Consider the following 17240-nt stretch of genomic DNA (forward strand, 5'->3'; position numbering starts at 1 on the left):
CATACAGAAAGGAGACTAAAAATGCTTGGCAAACATTATTGATGAAATCTTATTGATATGAAAAGAGATACTAGAGATAAAACATGTCAAGAAGATGTAAGAAAATGAAATGCAATAGCAGAGGACTTTTTCAAACAATTGCTTATCGGCACATACATTCAGCAAAATATTTAAGCACAAGCTGAAACATAAAAATGTTACTAGACCTATAGATATCAAAGGAAGATACTCAGGTGCTGAAAGTCTACCATGTATTTGGTTAGTTTCCTGAATCGGGGCCCAAGCTTTTTATATTCTATAATCTATTCTATAGATTATAAATATATATGTATATAAAAATATATACTGAACAGAATATGTATGAATATGCAGTTTTTCAGTATCACAGGGACAAGACTATGGATGTATTAAAGGAAACAAAGGAAACTAAGTTTCAGTTTCCATTTGCTCACATTTCCTCCATTTGCCAACTAGTTACTCAACCCATTTGGATGGGATACTTTCAGGGGATATCTAGGAATAGTTGCTATTTTTCATCTGCTGTTAAAGGGACTGGACTGAAGGTCATCCTGTCCCTAGAAATAATCCACATTTTAATATACCAGAGATCTGTAAAAGTTGATAATGTTCTCTCTAGCATGCATGTGTATACCTATCATTCTGCACATGCACAGGCACACCAGGTTTTCTTAACAAGAGCTAAATATAAATTATTAATAAAGTGCTGTTATCAGGCTGCCAATTTTTCAGGTATTCACTAGTTAATTTTATCAGAAAGACCTGTTCCCCGAGCTTCTGTACATTCCCATTCGCTGCACATGCATCACTTCGCCTTCATCACCTTCACCTCACAGCCTCCACCAGGGTCAGGAATGACCGCCTGCCAGGATGGAAGCATAGCTCCATTCTCATATGGACATGAGCTTTACTTCCTCACAGTGTCAACACAGATGGCAACCAATACAAACAATTATGTTATTACTGGGTATTGCACCACCTGCAAACTGGAAGCCGAAGCGAAACGTCATAGCTGCCTAAGTCGGCAAGCTACCATCGGTCTGTAGTGACCGCAGCTATATGTGACTAGGTAGCTAACAGTGCAATCTCCACATTATTTCTGTGGCTTCCTGAGCTATTCAGTTTCTCTGTGTAAACAATTTTTTCCCCACTAAAGCTTGAGTAAGTCAAACAATGTCTTCAATTGTCCTCCAGAGGTGAGGACATTCCCCGGTAAGCACCAGTGTGATGGAGTCCAGCCTGGGCACCTCAGGCTACCACGCAGCTGCGTTAATGTAGCGCACATGGTGACCGCCTGTTTAATGGCATCCACTGGTCTCTTGTTTTCCAAATCAGATGCACATTTGTTTCTCTCTGAATAAAAGCAGAATAAGAAATGCTGACATCCTTTTCAGATCAACTGTGCATTTTCAACTGGAATGAAACAGGCATTTAGCATCTCCTTTACATGCAGCTCACTATGTGTTTTCCAAGAGCACATTCGAGTTTTTACGCTTTCTGGCAACTGTAAATTTTACTCTTGCTGACAGCAGCAGTAAATGCTTTATGCAGAACAAAATCAACTCTGTGAAAAGTTGAACTCTGTTTTCTTGCTCCATAAAATATTTCTTGGTGCTAATGCAAACAGAAAGCTTCTTTGCTCTTAGGAAAAGGTGAGGGGAGTAGAGGTGTTAGTTTCTTGTAGACTGCATGCTATCACTTTTAGTGGCATTTTGCAAGCAATAAAGATGCCATTTTTCTATGTAAAGTGTACACTTGCTTTACTGTTAAAAAAATTAATGCACTTGTGAAATAAAAGCTGCTCACGACAAACCTAACACTTCTAAAAATTCCATTAGATACTTCTCTGTACGCAAACTCAATGTGCATGCTTAAATTTAACTATTGATGTCAGTGGGACTTGTGTGTATATGTTTATGTGCTTTACCCTCATAACATCATTACACACATGCTAATATTAAATCCCTACTCCTTTGCAGGTTTTTGATGAATCGTGGCCAGAACACCAAGTTTTGTGAAGCATGGACCAAATTCTTTGGGACTGAAGCTACTTCAGCTGAAATCAGTTACAGAATTCTTCTAGCTTTTGTATAGGAGAAAAACTTTATCCTCTTTTAGGTGAATCTGACTACTGACACGATTATAAGGAAATAATGAACACAAGCTTCAGTGGATGTGATGGAAGAAAAACGGGCAACAGCTATTGTACCATTAGAATACAAACGAATAATGGGAGGCGTTGAATGAAGACTATAAACATGATCACACTTCATAAACTATACTTAGACTTACGCTTTACATTATACTCCCTCCATGCCCCAAATATTTATATGCATATACCTGAAATAAATGTTTATGTTTTAAAACTGTGATTTTGGGGCAGGAAACCCTCAATAAAATAAGGCAAAACATATATACATATTTGGCACTTCACAGGTCCAACTATAATTAATGCCCTCATAAACATTTAATGAAAAATGAATTTATGCCACTTAGCCAAATTTATTTGTGTTTGCATTTTCAATCTTTCTAGATTTTTTGGTTTCCATATTGCTGAAAGGCACAAAAATTTCTGAAATTTATTCAGGCTGTTAGAGAAGAAATGCACACAGAACATTAAGTAGTTGCTCGAATGTTGCTGAGCAGTAAAATACTATGATAAAGTGGCATCTTGCTGTGTCTCTATTACATCTTCAGCACTAAAATTAATTTATGATCAGTCATCAATTCATTTACATGTCATTTTATGCTAAATCCATCCTTGCTGATGGATGCATATCCCTAGATCCATTAAGCTAGAGTAAAGTCTGTGCTTTATAATATGACCCTGCTAATTGTTACATTACCATTTTTATGAGATACAAAAGCTAGCAGTTTCCTATTTTCTGAGCACATATTTAATCCATGAAACACATTCTTCTATTGTTGAACGTAATCTGTCTAACTGCTTATAAAATAGAAGCTTTTGCAATAGGAATCCTTATGCAAATCAATACAAATATTGAACTCTGCCTTGGTAAAATATGGCTCATGAAAATGATTTTGTGTAATATTCAAGAATTATTCTATTCGGTTCCAGACACAATGAATGAACAACTTTTACCATATAGGCAGTAATCAGAGTGATTTTTTTAAACCAAGTCCAAAACATGCCAAATAAGGGATTTTCTTCCTTGTGAAACTACTCATCCTATGGAGAACTTTATAATTTCAGCTCTATGTAATTTTAAAAAATCAGTTTTGGTAACCATATACAGTACTGTTTACAAGAATAACTCTCTGCTTCTATCGGTTTGCTAGGCAGAAAAAGGACTTATCATAATTTCCATGCAAGTTAATGGGTGTATCTCTTCCCTCAGTAATAATGCTCCAGGACTGAAGATACAAGAGCTCCCATACCAGTTTTACTGGTGGAGCTGCACTACCTAATGGTAAAGCTGTGAAGCTGGGGGTGGGGAGGGTAAGGAGAGGGCAAAGAAACCCCCCAAACAATAATAATTTGGTTTGACAAAACCTAGGGGTCTTCTCAGTGACAAGCAAGTCAATTTCTCATACAGTTATCTTATGCAATTAATTAAGTCTATTAACGTAGAATAATGTAACAGACTCTCCATGACCATTCAAGCCATCATTCTGCACAGCAATTCATTATAAATGCAAACATTAAACATAAGCAAAAGAAAAAACATATTTCAATGCATCTATGAAAGCAAAAAGAACCTAAATGATTGTTAATTAGAAATGAAGAAGCAGTAGGGCTGCTTTTCTGCTTTGTCTTGTTTTTTTTAATCAGTATCAGCAACTTAGTATCCTAACGAACCATGCTGGAAACAAATTAAAACTTCAGCTTTAATTTCATATTCCATTTCCCAAATGTTCCAATCTAAAGCTCCCTCCTTGAGTTTCCTTTGCAATATCTGGAAAATGTTATGATATAGTTATTGTGAGCTCCTCCTTTCTTTTCACTTTATTACACATGTCAACGTTACGTTTCTGCCACCTGCAAAAAGAAAAGCTTAAAAGCACAGATTAAATCCCTGCCTGAATCTTCAGTTAGCCATAACTAAAACTCAAGGGCCTGGAAGACAACCTGACTTTTAAACAGTTTAAAGGAGTAACACTGGGGTTTCAGAGGAATTTAGCAGTTGGAGTTCAGCTCATACAGAGCCAGTGTTTCCCCAAAGAGAATCCTACATTTGGCACTGGATGAAAACCTCAGTTGCAGCTCAGCCATGAAGAACAAGGTACCATTTCACTCCTAGGTTGGGTGTCTTCAAGTCATTGCTGAGGCATGCTAATGGTACATGGCGAGGAAGCTCTTCCTGCTCACTGTACAGCAAATCTGTTCTGAGGAAGTCTGTAGCTAGGAATGTCAATTTAATTTTCTCTCAAACACTGAACTCGCAGAACACACTGAAAAATGAAAGGAAATACTGCTTCCTCCAGCTAAGCTGTTTTATTTTGCCTCACTTTTCTAATATAATGTTTAAAAAGTGAAAATGTAGCATATAAATTCCTAGGAAAATGGTGGTTCGAGTCATCCAAAGCCCTATGAAAAAAAGTAGCTTATATTTTTGCAGTGGCAAGAACCAACGAGTTAGTTAGAAATGTCAAAAATAATGGTATTCTACAGTATTCTAAAGGCAAGTAAATAAAAGAATGAGAAACAGTTTAGAAACAATAGACACAATATGTTATATACCCTCCTGAACATTAAAAATGCAACTTGGAAGGGTTAACGAAAAAATGTACATAAAAATTAAAATTCTCTTTTGAAACTATTCCCACATGGATAATAAGCAATTTCCTCCCAACCCTTGTAAAAAACAAATCCAGCTCAGAAAACTGAGGCTTTGCCCATATAGTAACTGAAGAAAATACATGTGGTTTTGTTATTTGGAGAGTTTGTGATTTTATAGGTCATTTGGACTAACACATGGGATGTATTTTTGCAAGGCTACACTTTCATAATTGTTGTAAGTCAATCTAGGTGTAGGCTATAAGCTACATAGGGGCAGCCTGAACCTTTCCTTTCCTTCCAGCTGCATGTTCTCTTCCTGTAGTGCCATGCAGTGAAGCAGATCAAGAAACTGATCCAGCTCGTAATTAAACAAGCAAAAGAAAAAAGAAAAACATTAAAAAAGGAAAAAAAAAAGTTTAAAAAAGGAAAAAAAAGAAAAACATCATTTTTCAGCTGGATAAGCCAACATCAAGATGTTGGTGGGAATGAGTGGGAATGCATTTAGATCACCTTAAGTACAGTCCCAAGCTACATTACCAGGTTCTGCCCAACTTCTAAAAAATATGCCAGCAGGTTTTTAACACTCCAATAAACAAACAGCACTTTTAACTAAGAAAACATGCTTCATAAAAGGATAAATTGTAATGAGCACAGAAGTCTATGAACTGGAGCACAAACGCAGCTATACCTTACTTTGCACTAGATAGGCTGGTCCACAATTTAGTTGAAAATGTAAATGTGCAAAACATCCATTTTCTGATTTATAGATATATCAACACTGACATATTAATACATACCAAAGGAAAAATATATATCAACCTGATTTTTTTTTATTTATTCCTGCGTTACCAGTGCAAAACCTTTACTGCATTCCTAATGGAAAGGCTTCTAAGCCATTAGTGAGATATGCAAAAATATGCAGAATTATAGCCTGAAGGAGGTTACACTGGAAATTCAAGCAAAGTGACTTAACGTACTCATGCACTAATAAGTTAACCTTCTGAATTCAGGGATTTAAACGTTAACTCTACAGCTTTCAGTTGGATCTGGATTTCAAATCACAGCAGTAGAGCTACAGTTCTTAAATTTTAATTAGATTGGCAAGCAGTCTGGCCCTAGGGTGCAGGAAAACCTGGAAAGTGGGATAAAGCAACACACTATTTAATTCAACAACAAAGAGGAAGAAAATTACAGGAATTGATGCTCCATCACTGCCATATTCCTGCAGTGTTTTCAGGACAGCAATGTTTAAATAAGGGTGCAAAATTCTTAGAATTTCCCAAGTCCAGAATGATGACGTGAAAATAAGCAGTGCTACAGTAATGAGTTGCATGGAGTAAGTCTCCCTTAAGGTACAAGTAACAATTAGTGCTCTTCCATAGGGATCAAAGACTTCAGAAGAACACACCAGCTTTTAAGAGCTACAGATACTACGCACATTTGGGTCTCCAATAAGGTTGTACCTTATGAATACCTATCATTATATAGAAACCCAAGTTCAACCTAAAGGGAAATGTGCTGATGCCTATAAAAGTTCATTACATCCATATGAAATCTGTATTTTTCAAAAATACATTTTGCTGCCTGTATTTCATTAACAGCAATTTTATTAATTCGGACTCTGCATTAGTTTAGCATGCCTTTCTAAGTCCTCTTTGATGATCGCTGTTGCAACCTTTCTAGGCATGCAATGGGTTAGCAGCAGTGAAGCAAAAAGGGACAGAATAATTAAATATCTTCACTGAAAGGGAATAATTACTAAATTCACCAATACGAAGTACCTTCAAAATACACATTTCCTTACATGGATGTTTTATTTATGCTATAAAAAAATGTTGTGCTGATCTAACTACACTTATTCTGAAGCCTTTTAACTTCCATGAGTTCATCTGTGAAAGTATTTACCCAGCAAAATATTTAAAAGTGTTTTAAGAAAACACATTTTATGCTGCTCCTGATTTATGAAAAATATATTCCTAAGCCAAAGTCTTCCCCCTCCTTTTTATGTAACTGACTTGCTTCTCCAGTAGAGTGAACTTTTCATGAAAGCTAGGATATAATTGAGTTTTCTTTCAAGTCCTTAAAGCTTTTTAAAATTCATGGATTTTCTTATCATTTTGCAGCAAAGTATTTTCAAATCCTTCTTTAACTTCAGTGTTTAATATTAACACATTCTAAATGTTACAGAAATAGAGTGGAATAAATTTTCACTTATAAAGTGTTTGATTGATGATGTATTTTACCGTTACAAACAAGCTGGTGTCAGTGTTACTGTGCTTGGTTACCTGTCACAGAGCTGTCTAGATTGTCCATACTGGAGCCTGGAGTATGCTCTAGGCCTCTTAGTGGCCTAGTGATTTCTACAGCTTCCTCTTCAATATAGTCCTCATCATCATCTGGAACATCTGTTTCCAAATCTGAAATAATGTTTCCAGATACATATCCTAGGGGTGGAACGGGAGCCTGAGGAGGTTGTGTATTGCTTTGGATGTGCCTACACAAACAAACACAAAAACATCATCAGAATGGATGAGACTTTGTACCCCACAGTTGGTAAAAGATATGCCTCTCAGTAAATCTCAAAATATATTTACAGAATATGTTTCTTAAGTCTGACTTACGAAAAGTCAATTCAGTTATTTACCATAGCTCTAATACGTCATTACCATAATACCCGAGCACTTTCCAATCCTAAACGTACTTCCCCCTTCTGTAAGACAGCGAAGGACAAGATTATCCTTTTACAGATGAGGAACTGAGATACATGGAGACTTGAGAAATCCATGTGCATGTAAAAGCACAACTGAGAATCCCAAACTAGCATGAGTGTCTCACTTAGTATTCCATCTTGCATTTCACATCTTTGAGCCAAAACACAATTTAAATCTCACTCCCTCCACTTGAAAAGACTCTGTGCTGTTTTGTAAAACTCACCCTAAAGAGGAGGAAGTGACCTGAAGGACAAAAGAAATGTTGAAGTACCATGAACCCATCATCAATGAGGCCTTTTTATTTTGTTTTACTCAAAGTAGATTAATTGATTTAATTGCAGCAATATTAAGGTCATGCATATGTGAAATTATTGCATGCAGCAATCACAATCAAAACATGAAAAACAAAGTTAAAAAGCACACACAGGATAGCTAAATGGCCAACAGGTAATCAGTGTACTTGGATTTTCATGTAAGAGGTCTGTGAGACACTAGAGATGAAAAGAAGAACTGCCAGCTTCCAGGGCAGCATTCTCCATGGCACTACAGGTAGACAGCAAGCTGTCCCAGGGGACCCAGACATCACTGGCCTTGGCACAAGACAGTGTACCACACTTGAATTTGTTAACATAGGCACATGGGAATGCATAGGTGGCTATTCATGAGGTGCTGTGACCTAATTCAAATTGGCAGAATCCTGGAGAGGATTCAGGATTCTGCTAGTCCTTTGCTTAGACACTGCTATCACGGAAAAAATACAACTGTCACCTGTTTGGTTACTGACCTCTAATATTTTTAATTTTCATGAGAACTTTGTGCTGTAATATTACCTATATTTTATAAAGATAATTCTCATATTCAAGTAGTCTTGTCTCAGACCTAGTGGATCTGAGAATGTCATGGTAAATGTTATATACCAGTGTAATCTCTTCCCACTTTGGCATGTTTTTTAAATTATTGCATATTCTGAAGATAATTTGCAAAGCAAATGCTTCCATTCTGATATACAGCTCCCCTCTGATTAGCAGCTCTTGAATACTTTTCTGTCTGGACACTGGGTTCTTAGGTACACAGTGTTCACAGCACTGCAGAAAAGCACACTAAGATCTAACTAAATCTCAGTAAACAGCATGATTAGCTCCCAGTCACGTAGAATACTTAAATATATGCTTAATGTTAAGCACGCGATAGAACAACTGAAGACAATTTCTCACGTATTTGTAGTTAAGCATATACTTAAGTGATTTGCTGGATCAAGGCCATAATGATTATGCACTTTTCCAGTAATCTCTAATGTGCTCTCTCTTAAATCTCCAGTTGGTCGGCCTCTAAATTTATCTTCTCTTACTCCTATAATAATTTATCTGATCGGTCTCATCTTGTTATTTTGTTCCCCCCCCCCACGCTGGACAGGTTAATTTGGTGACAAGAAAACAAAGCAAGAAATCTTCCTTCTCATTTAAGACAGAGGTGTTTTTTCCACTGACTTTGAATGGCATTTGCTAGATCCTTTAACAGCACGAGAAATGTACAGCCAAGCAATATCAAACCAGTAAGCAAGTTCATCTCACAACAGCGGCAAAAATCCTTTCTATCTGCAACCATCTAGATATATCCCCAAACCTGCTATAAGATGCCAGTATGAAAAAACATTAGCTCCTCTATAATTTTTCCAGAGTTTCCGTTACTGCTCAGTTACTGTTACCTTACCCAAGAGTGACTTTAAAATCTATATTCCTAAAGACCTCACGCAAGTTCCCAGTCAATTTTCAAAGCTCCAAAAAAGGAGCAAGACCTTTACCCCCAGCTGCAAGATGCTTTGCTAGAGTGCTGCCAGCCACCAGACTGGCATGTGCAGTCTGTAGGTCACAGGAAGCATAACAGCTGCAAAATGCAGCAGCAACTGAGTGCACAGACAGGGTACGCATCTGTGCGCTGGCTCGGGAGGCAGCCACCTTCAACAGGCCAGGTTTCACTGCTGCCTGGGATTTGGGTCTGTCCCATAGGCAGGCCGGGGTCTGCACTTGGCAGTGCGGCATTGCAGTGGGACCAAAGTATCCTGTTGATTGAGCGCAGATTGCAGACAAGCCTCGAGGCTTCGGCACCGTCCAGGGAAAACAGCTGGCTTTGATTTGGCACAGCCTGCCTACCTGCCGAATCTATTTATGGTGGCTGAAGCTGAATAATGCCATGGTTTTATTTAGCAGCAAAGAAAGCTTGCTTCTTCCTTGGCAGAGTGCCATTTCAGTAACTAGCTGTACTTTTATCCTCTGAGATTCTCTGACTCTTTTTTTCTTTTCGTCTGGGTAGAAAAGTTTTAAAAGGACAACTGCCACTTAGGGAATATCCAGAAAGCAACTGACCTTCACCGTATCCCCAGTCTTGTGCAGCTGACAAGTTCTTTTTCAGTCCCTGAAGAGATTGCTTCTGTTTGTTTTACAGTGAAAATGTTACTGTGATATTTGCTTGCCCCTCATTCTAAATAGGCAAAAAGCATTGTAAAACACCAGATCCATTCTGTAAATTCTAACAAATTCCTTCCTGATATTGCTGTTTTTTCACTCTGAATCAGAAATTTTCACAGTATTTCAAAATACTGTCAGATATACGAACGCTTCATTCTCCTGCTACAGAGGCTAAAAACTGCTACACTGGTATTGCAAGTGACTGGCCTTATTTTTAATCAGAGATTTAGACCATCAGTGTTTTTGAAAATCCTAATAAATTAATTTCTTTTCCTAGCAGGAAAAGATAGTATTTTGAACTGTATAAATAAAAGTTGTCAGTACGTGGGTGCTAACCAGTCAGCTGCATATAAGCCAAAACTCCAAATTAATATAATTTCTATGTGGTTTTAGTTGAGATATAATATATTATTAAGAGTTAAGTATTAAAAACATCCATTAATGTTTAAGGCCTTTGCACTGGAAATACATGCTTGCTATTTCTTCTTCCAGTTTATGGTTTTGTAAACATTACTGAAATGTTGTTGAATGCAGTTAATAGTTATGTCATTAAGTAATAAATTACTATCACACTTTCTTTCCCCAGACTGCAGGTGCCCCCTTCAAACATTTACCATGTCTGCTTTGCTATATCAAACTGGTAGGCCCTAGTTAATTCATCAAGGTGGGCTTGAAGCATTGGCTGCATCTCCTCTCGTGGAGAAGGCGTGAGAGTTGCAGTTGACTGTTGCCCAAAGGAGATTGCAGGCGATGAAGCTACCCCTCGGACAGGAGGTGTGGGAACGCGATCATCGTCTTCTTCAAGCTCATCCTCCATGCCCTGATGTAGGTAGGTCTGAACTGGCAAAGGCGGACACCAACCATCACTGTCATATCTAAAATAAAAACCAAGTAAACTTAGTACATATCAAATCTCATCTCTGATGTGCAGCAGAGGGTATACAGGATTTTTGCTACAATTTAAGCACTTGCAGGCAGTGTGAGATTTAACATTTATTGAAAATGGGGTCATAATTGCTCAGATTGCCTTTACTGATTCTGTTTAATTTTCCCCACAACTGCTAAGCAACTTGAACAAGTAGTGCAACAAAAAGATTACAGGTCTGTTACCACATTTATTAATGCTGATAAGATAATGGTACTCCATACTCACTAACAAAAATGAAATAACTCACTTTCTGGACCATTAACCCAGAAGAATGCATTGAAGATTTACCTAGACATGAAAATAAAACCATTCTTAAAATGTAGAGTGAGCTTTATGCACTTGCACTTACATGCTTCCTTACTCCCATCCTCCCCCCGTTTATTTATAAATTTATTGCATTTTATTTATTTTGTAGCTTAAATAAGAAACTACACTTTCCACATTGATTATGATCTTTCCACACTGCACAAACATAGGATGTTCACACATATAACAGGAACATGTTATATATCTATATACTATAACATGCATATATGTTCATTAATACATTCATGTTGTAGCAGCACTCACCCTAAGCATATGCTGTGTCACAGTGCTAGCTGGTAAGATACATTTAGCATACATCTTAAAAACTCTGCCAGCACCTCACCTCATAACCAGTCTTTAATGGGACTTACCTGGATAGTGCTAAATTTTGGAATATTTTCAAAACACATGCCCTCAAATAAATTAGCAGCTAGCAATACATATGCCGTTTCTTCTCTCTTCACATATAAAGAATTTTCTGATAGATATTACATTTGTCTGGAGGAAGTTTTCATCTTACACCAAGGTTTAAGAGATGATATGCTATATCTGATCAGAGTCAGAAACAGAAGCTTTATAGTCTACTACCACCTCTTAAGCTTTGCGAGTGATTCAATCCTTCCTTCTGTCTGTCCTCATCACAAAACTTTCAATCCACTTTTGTATCACAATATCATCCCAGTACCCTGTCCCTTCGTGACATCAGCATCATCCAGGACCTGTGGCCCCTACTGACTATGGTCATACCCCAAGCATTATCTCGCCAGAATAATTCCCTAATCTGAACATTGCTCCACTTGTGTACAGCTCTGCCGGGAATCACACCAGTGAAATCTCAAAACTTTCTGCTCTTCTAACCTTCAAAACATCCCTGGCAATCCGCAGTGATCATCTGCACACATTTCTTCTTAACTCCCAGTATATTCCAAAACACTTCAGGGATAGATAGCGCCTTTCAAAAGACAGCCAGACAATCAAAGGCACAGCTACTTCCCCGTCAGCATCATCCCGTACTTTAAAGACCATCCCCCAAGCATCATAAGTCACTTTCTCTATCTTCTACCCACCTTCAAGAACCGTAGACATCTCTCGTAAGGAGGTATACCTTTTGTTTGCAATACAGGCAGGTAGTGCACTGAGTTATGCAGTTAATTTCTCAAACCAGTTTAAAGAATATTCCTTTTAAGGCTCTTTACTTGGAAGCAATTACCATTACCAATCTACCAGAGAAAGATGGAACACTGCCAATTTTCTCAAGTGAAGTTGGGTTACAAAAAGGCTAGGAAAACAGAGAGGCTTTTAAAACTGTATTATGAATGGAACATCTACTTTGAGCAAAACCAAAACATTTCTAAAATTAATGACACTTCTTTTTGCTTATTCAAAAGTTTGTACTCTGTATTCAAAAGTTCAGATTCAGAATAGCTAGAACAATCTCACTCAATTAGCAGGAAGTCTTTGGAAGAATATCTTGTAATTAAAGCTGCTATTACTTTCTATCTAGATCTATCTATAGATACACACACATACGTATATGTACAGAGGGGCAAATAAATGTTGTATCTTACCACTGGCATTTAGGAGTTTTTGAGTAATTGATTTGTTAGCATTACTATTATAACACAAAGCCTTAAGAAAATGCTATATGACACGTATGTAATTCCTTAAGAGATGGTTAGGGTATTACTAGCATTAGTTTATCTTTCCTTGCAACATTCACTCATGACGTTGCCACCTAAAGGGTGAAGGGACCATCCTAACTCATGCTGATAAAAATTTACAGTGCAACAGCTCTGTTGCTTGCTTTCACTCTCTCAATCCTATGCTTTAGTATAATAGCCTCTTCTTTAAAAGACACAAGACAGAAAGGTACTCCTTAGTGACTTTTTGGTAATGCATAAATGATCTTTGGATGTGCTTGGCTTTTGACCCTACTTGCTCCAAATCCCCAAATGATCAGCTTGCTAGTTTATTCCTTAACAAAAGGATTCTGCACAAGTACTGTATCTTTACCTAAATTTTGTTTGAAATAGAAAGGATACTAAGCATGAAGTTCAAGACATTGAGATTCAAGATTTCAGGTGCGAGGACCTTTGTCTTTATAATGTAAAATGTTTGAAAAGGCACCAGTTCTAACATGCATCTTACTAAAAAAATTCTGCAAGCAAAAAAAAGCAAACCCAGTGGACTACATATTAACATCCTCTCACACAAATTATTTAGTTATTGGAACTTCTAGAACCATAGCATAGTGAATATTGGTCATACCCATGTCCTTTCTGGTTTCCTGTGTAAACACAACTTGCCAAAAACACATGTAACATCTTTCAAGTACTTCTCATCAAAATCTAAGCACCTTGACTTCACTAGGTACCTCTTATAGTAATTTCATGATAATTAATTTTAAGTCCCTAAATAAGTTCTGTTTAACAAACACAAATAGTTTTAGTTTCCTCTTGTCAATTTTACTCTATATTAATCTTTTGCTACTAACAAGCTCGGTTTATTGTATTGACAGGCTTGCTTATTGTATTGTTAGGCTTGCTTCTTCAAAATAAAAAATAGAGGTGACAGATATGTTGAACAGTCAATACATTTTTGTTTCAAGACAAACATCATTGCAACAAATAAAGTTTCCCTCTTCAGGTCTTGCTAGAAAGGATGTTTTAATGTAAAAGATATTACATTCTTTTTCTTAAGACACAAAACAACTATCAAATGTGCTGATATCCAGCAGCTAATATTCCATTTTTAAGCTTTAATCAATAAATCAATAAATCAATAAATAAAAATAACCAATGATAACTTTATGAAGACTGTTGTTACTGGGATGGGCTTCCATATTGCGATTGGTCATGCATATTAGTGGTGAAAAAATATAAATAGATTATAATAAATAAGTAATCAGCATTTAGTTATTGTCAAATTTATTAGATAAAACCAACAAAAACATTGTCTCTGAAAAGGGAGGAAAAGGGAATATGTTTGACTGGAATATGCCACTACAGAGAAAGAGAAACTGCAAAGTCTCTGCCATATATACAAGTGGAAATCGAGGAGGACAGCAAGGAACAAACACGGAGTTTGTGGAGGAAGGGCAGAGTCCCACAGGAAAGAGCTTGCCTGGGAAACAACAGTATAAACAGACTTTCTAGACAGGTTAAATAGTAATTCAAGATATCAAAAAATCTACCATGTTACATAAAATGGCCATAACTTGAATTAAAATGATCATCTTTCATTAACTGTGTTGCAGTTCAGGGAAGAATGGAAGTGAATGCAGACCTTGATTCTTCTGGGGAGAAGGTGGTAGAGAGGGCCAAGAGTGTGCACTTTTTCTTCCTTATCTGAGTAAGTCTGTGATTAAGTTAGGTGACTTTTTTTAATTGTTGTTATTAAGGATTACTTTACACATTTATGAGCCAACAGGCCTCTGGCGTTAATTTCTAGTAAGCAAAATAAGGTGTCAAAGCTGTTTAATTTATTTGGGATGCCCATATCAATGAAACTCTCACTTGAATTCAAGAGTTATGGGTAGAGGAGCACAGAAAGATAAGTGTTTTTTTAAATGCCACTTTCCTTGTTTTATTGTTCTAAATGTTCATCTTTCATAGCATACTGTAAGAACTTCATTAAAGTTTTTCTGTTTGGAAGACCATTTTTAATTATTATTCACAGTATAATTACGTCTGAATATAATGAATTCTAAAATTAAAACACATATTGTACTTTTAATACATAGCATACATCAGAGCAAATCAAGAAAAACAAAGAAGTTTAAAAAATCAAAAAAATTGCCAGGTTTTCTACCCAATATGTCAATATTAAAGGCAACATAGGGAATGCAATCTATGATTCTTTCCATTTTAGCATGTTGAAAAACACAGAAACAACATCAGCCCCTAAATATAGAAAGACACTTAAGACTGGATAGGTCCTCTGAAAGCATAGTCATTGGGGCTTCACTGGGTTCAGCAGAATCGGTTGCAAATTACTGTAGCTCAGGACTGATGCTGTAAGACTAATTTTCAATTTCGTTTTCGCCTTTGGTAAGATGCACGTTAGGTCTGGTTACAACTGCTACTAATGAAAAAAAAAAAAGATTAAAAAAAAAGAAAAGACTAATTTGAAAGATAAACAGAGGAAAAACTAAGTCTGAATTTTGGAGAACCTGGAAGGCTATTTATCCTTAAATAACCAGCATTGTCTTGGTGACTAATACAATTAGTCACCAAGCTAGATAACAGATACTTTATGTAACTGAGGAGTCAAGCCCTGTGTCACAAAGGCTTTCATGAGAAGGTACATCAGTTTACCTGTCTTTTATACTATTGCATTGTCCTTAAAGAAAACGAAAGTTGTTTGCTTATTATAGCAAACTGGTTTTTGTGAAATAGTTGCATGGGAATTTTTAAGGATGTAATTATTATTGAGAAATACCAAAGAGCTACACTATGTTAAATTTGTTTCACTTTTTTTTAGCAGAATAAAGAACATAATGATTTTATGCTCTTTTTGCCTTGAGGTTTAAGCAACACTAATAATCAGTAAGGTTATACATTGTCCCTCACATTCACTTTAGAATTCTAACTCATATACAGCCTGAATGGAATTTCATTTTAAAAGGGACTCCACTGATTTATATAATTAGTTATTATTCAATTTGAGTTGAAGGACTTGGCATAAATCCAAATATTAACATTTATTTCTTCTAATTTTCATCATAAAAGTAGTAATGACCAGTTTATCCTTATAAAAGAGATAGTATTTGAAATATTTTTATTCAACAAGCTATTACAGCGATTTTTAAAACATGTCTTTCATTCTTAGGAAATATTGATTAATCCATGAATTCAAACAGGCAGATATTTGTCCCAGACAGAACTCCAATGATTCTCAAGGCTCCAACAGAGATGATCACAATAAACTATTTTTGTATATATTTGGATTTTTCTACAGAGTTTGATAAAATAGTAATTCATATAATTTCACATTATTAAAAAAATTCCATAATTGCTCTCTGTGTAGGAAATGTCTCTTCTCTCTTTAGTGCTTTCTATGTGATTTTGTGTCCTTGAGAACAAGTTTAAGCTATCCAAAAACAAGTGTAAGGTTCCAGAAATCCAAGTGTTGTTTAAACTCAAGAAATACCTATAAATAGCATGCCTTTCTCAACTGTGAAATTTCTTTTAAAAGCCGATGAGAAGATTATTATCCACTGGTTGATCTTCTAAAATTAATCCAATTTAGTGAGGTTTTTCTCATTCTGCTGGCTCTCGTATTTCTAAACATCAAACTAGTAAAAAAGTATAAAGAGCCAGATTATGTCATCCTTACTCACTCCGAGTCCCATCATCTGCAAGCAGTCCAACAGAATTCAATTAAGCTATCTGTGAAGCGAGATACTTCTCAGCATGAGTAAGCATAGAAGCCCTACATGATGATGAAGCGTGGTCACTTTTATTTCCATCTTTGGTCATCATCAAGAGAAGCTATTCAAACATTCCTCTTCTATAGCCTTGAATAAAGCTATAGGATAAGCCCTTCTCTCCTTTTTAAAAAACAAAATAGAATAATATTGTAATTTCGCAGAAGATGCCTCATCTCTGCAAACCATGGATTTTTCTTCAACAGAAAAAGAAAAAAATTACCCTGCTTCTTGCTGATCCACCCCATAGTGTTCCAGCTCTGTGCCTGGAAGCGGCTGCACGGGAGGAGGTGGGAGGGGAACATTGGCCCAGTTTGAACCATTATTTTTCTGGGGCTTGGCAGTATTTTTGTTTTTCTTCTTTTTCCCTCCTTTGCCACCTGCAAATCCGAAAAGAAAAAGAAATAGTTAGAGGTATAATGTGAAAAGAAAGCTGGCTATTTACATTTCTTTGAAAGAATTCTGATTCCAGATGGCATGCCCAAAAAAGCAGAATCAGGATCAACGTGTTAATGTTGTTACAAGGTTATAAATAATAACAGACTGGAATGGAAAAATATTCTACATAATTGCTGAAAAACGTTCTTTTTAAAATATGAACTCGATACAGTCACACCACAATAGTGCATAACCAAAGAAAGAC

The 17240-nt window shown here is 36.4% G+C and overlaps 1 protein-coding gene across 16 annotated transcripts in view; it reads right to left on the reverse strand.

Moving 5' to 3' along the window:
• Positions 1-17240, reverse strand: part of ROBO2 (roundabout guidance receptor 2) — a 469585-nt gene that overhangs the window by 23460 nt on the left and 428885 nt on the right. For all 16 annotated transcript variants that reach the window (XM_064523330.1, XM_064523361.1, XM_064523351.1 and 13 more), the window contains 3 exons: positions 16821-16977; positions 10550-10810; positions 7045-7253 (listed from right to left, as the gene is read on the reverse strand). In XM_064523330.1, the coding sequence (XP_064379400.1) occupies positions 7045-7253; positions 10550-10810; positions 16821-16977 (627 nt within the window). The remainder of the gene's footprint in view (positions 1-7044; positions 7254-10549; positions 10811-16820; positions 16978-17240) is intronic.

Source organism: Dromaius novaehollandiae, chromosome 1 (assembly GCF_036370855.1).
Source record: "Dromaius novaehollandiae isolate bDroNov1 chromosome 1, bDroNov1.hap1, whole genome shotgun sequence".
Taxonomy (NCBI): domain Eukaryota; kingdom Metazoa; phylum Chordata; class Aves; order Casuariiformes; family Dromaiidae; genus Dromaius; species Dromaius novaehollandiae.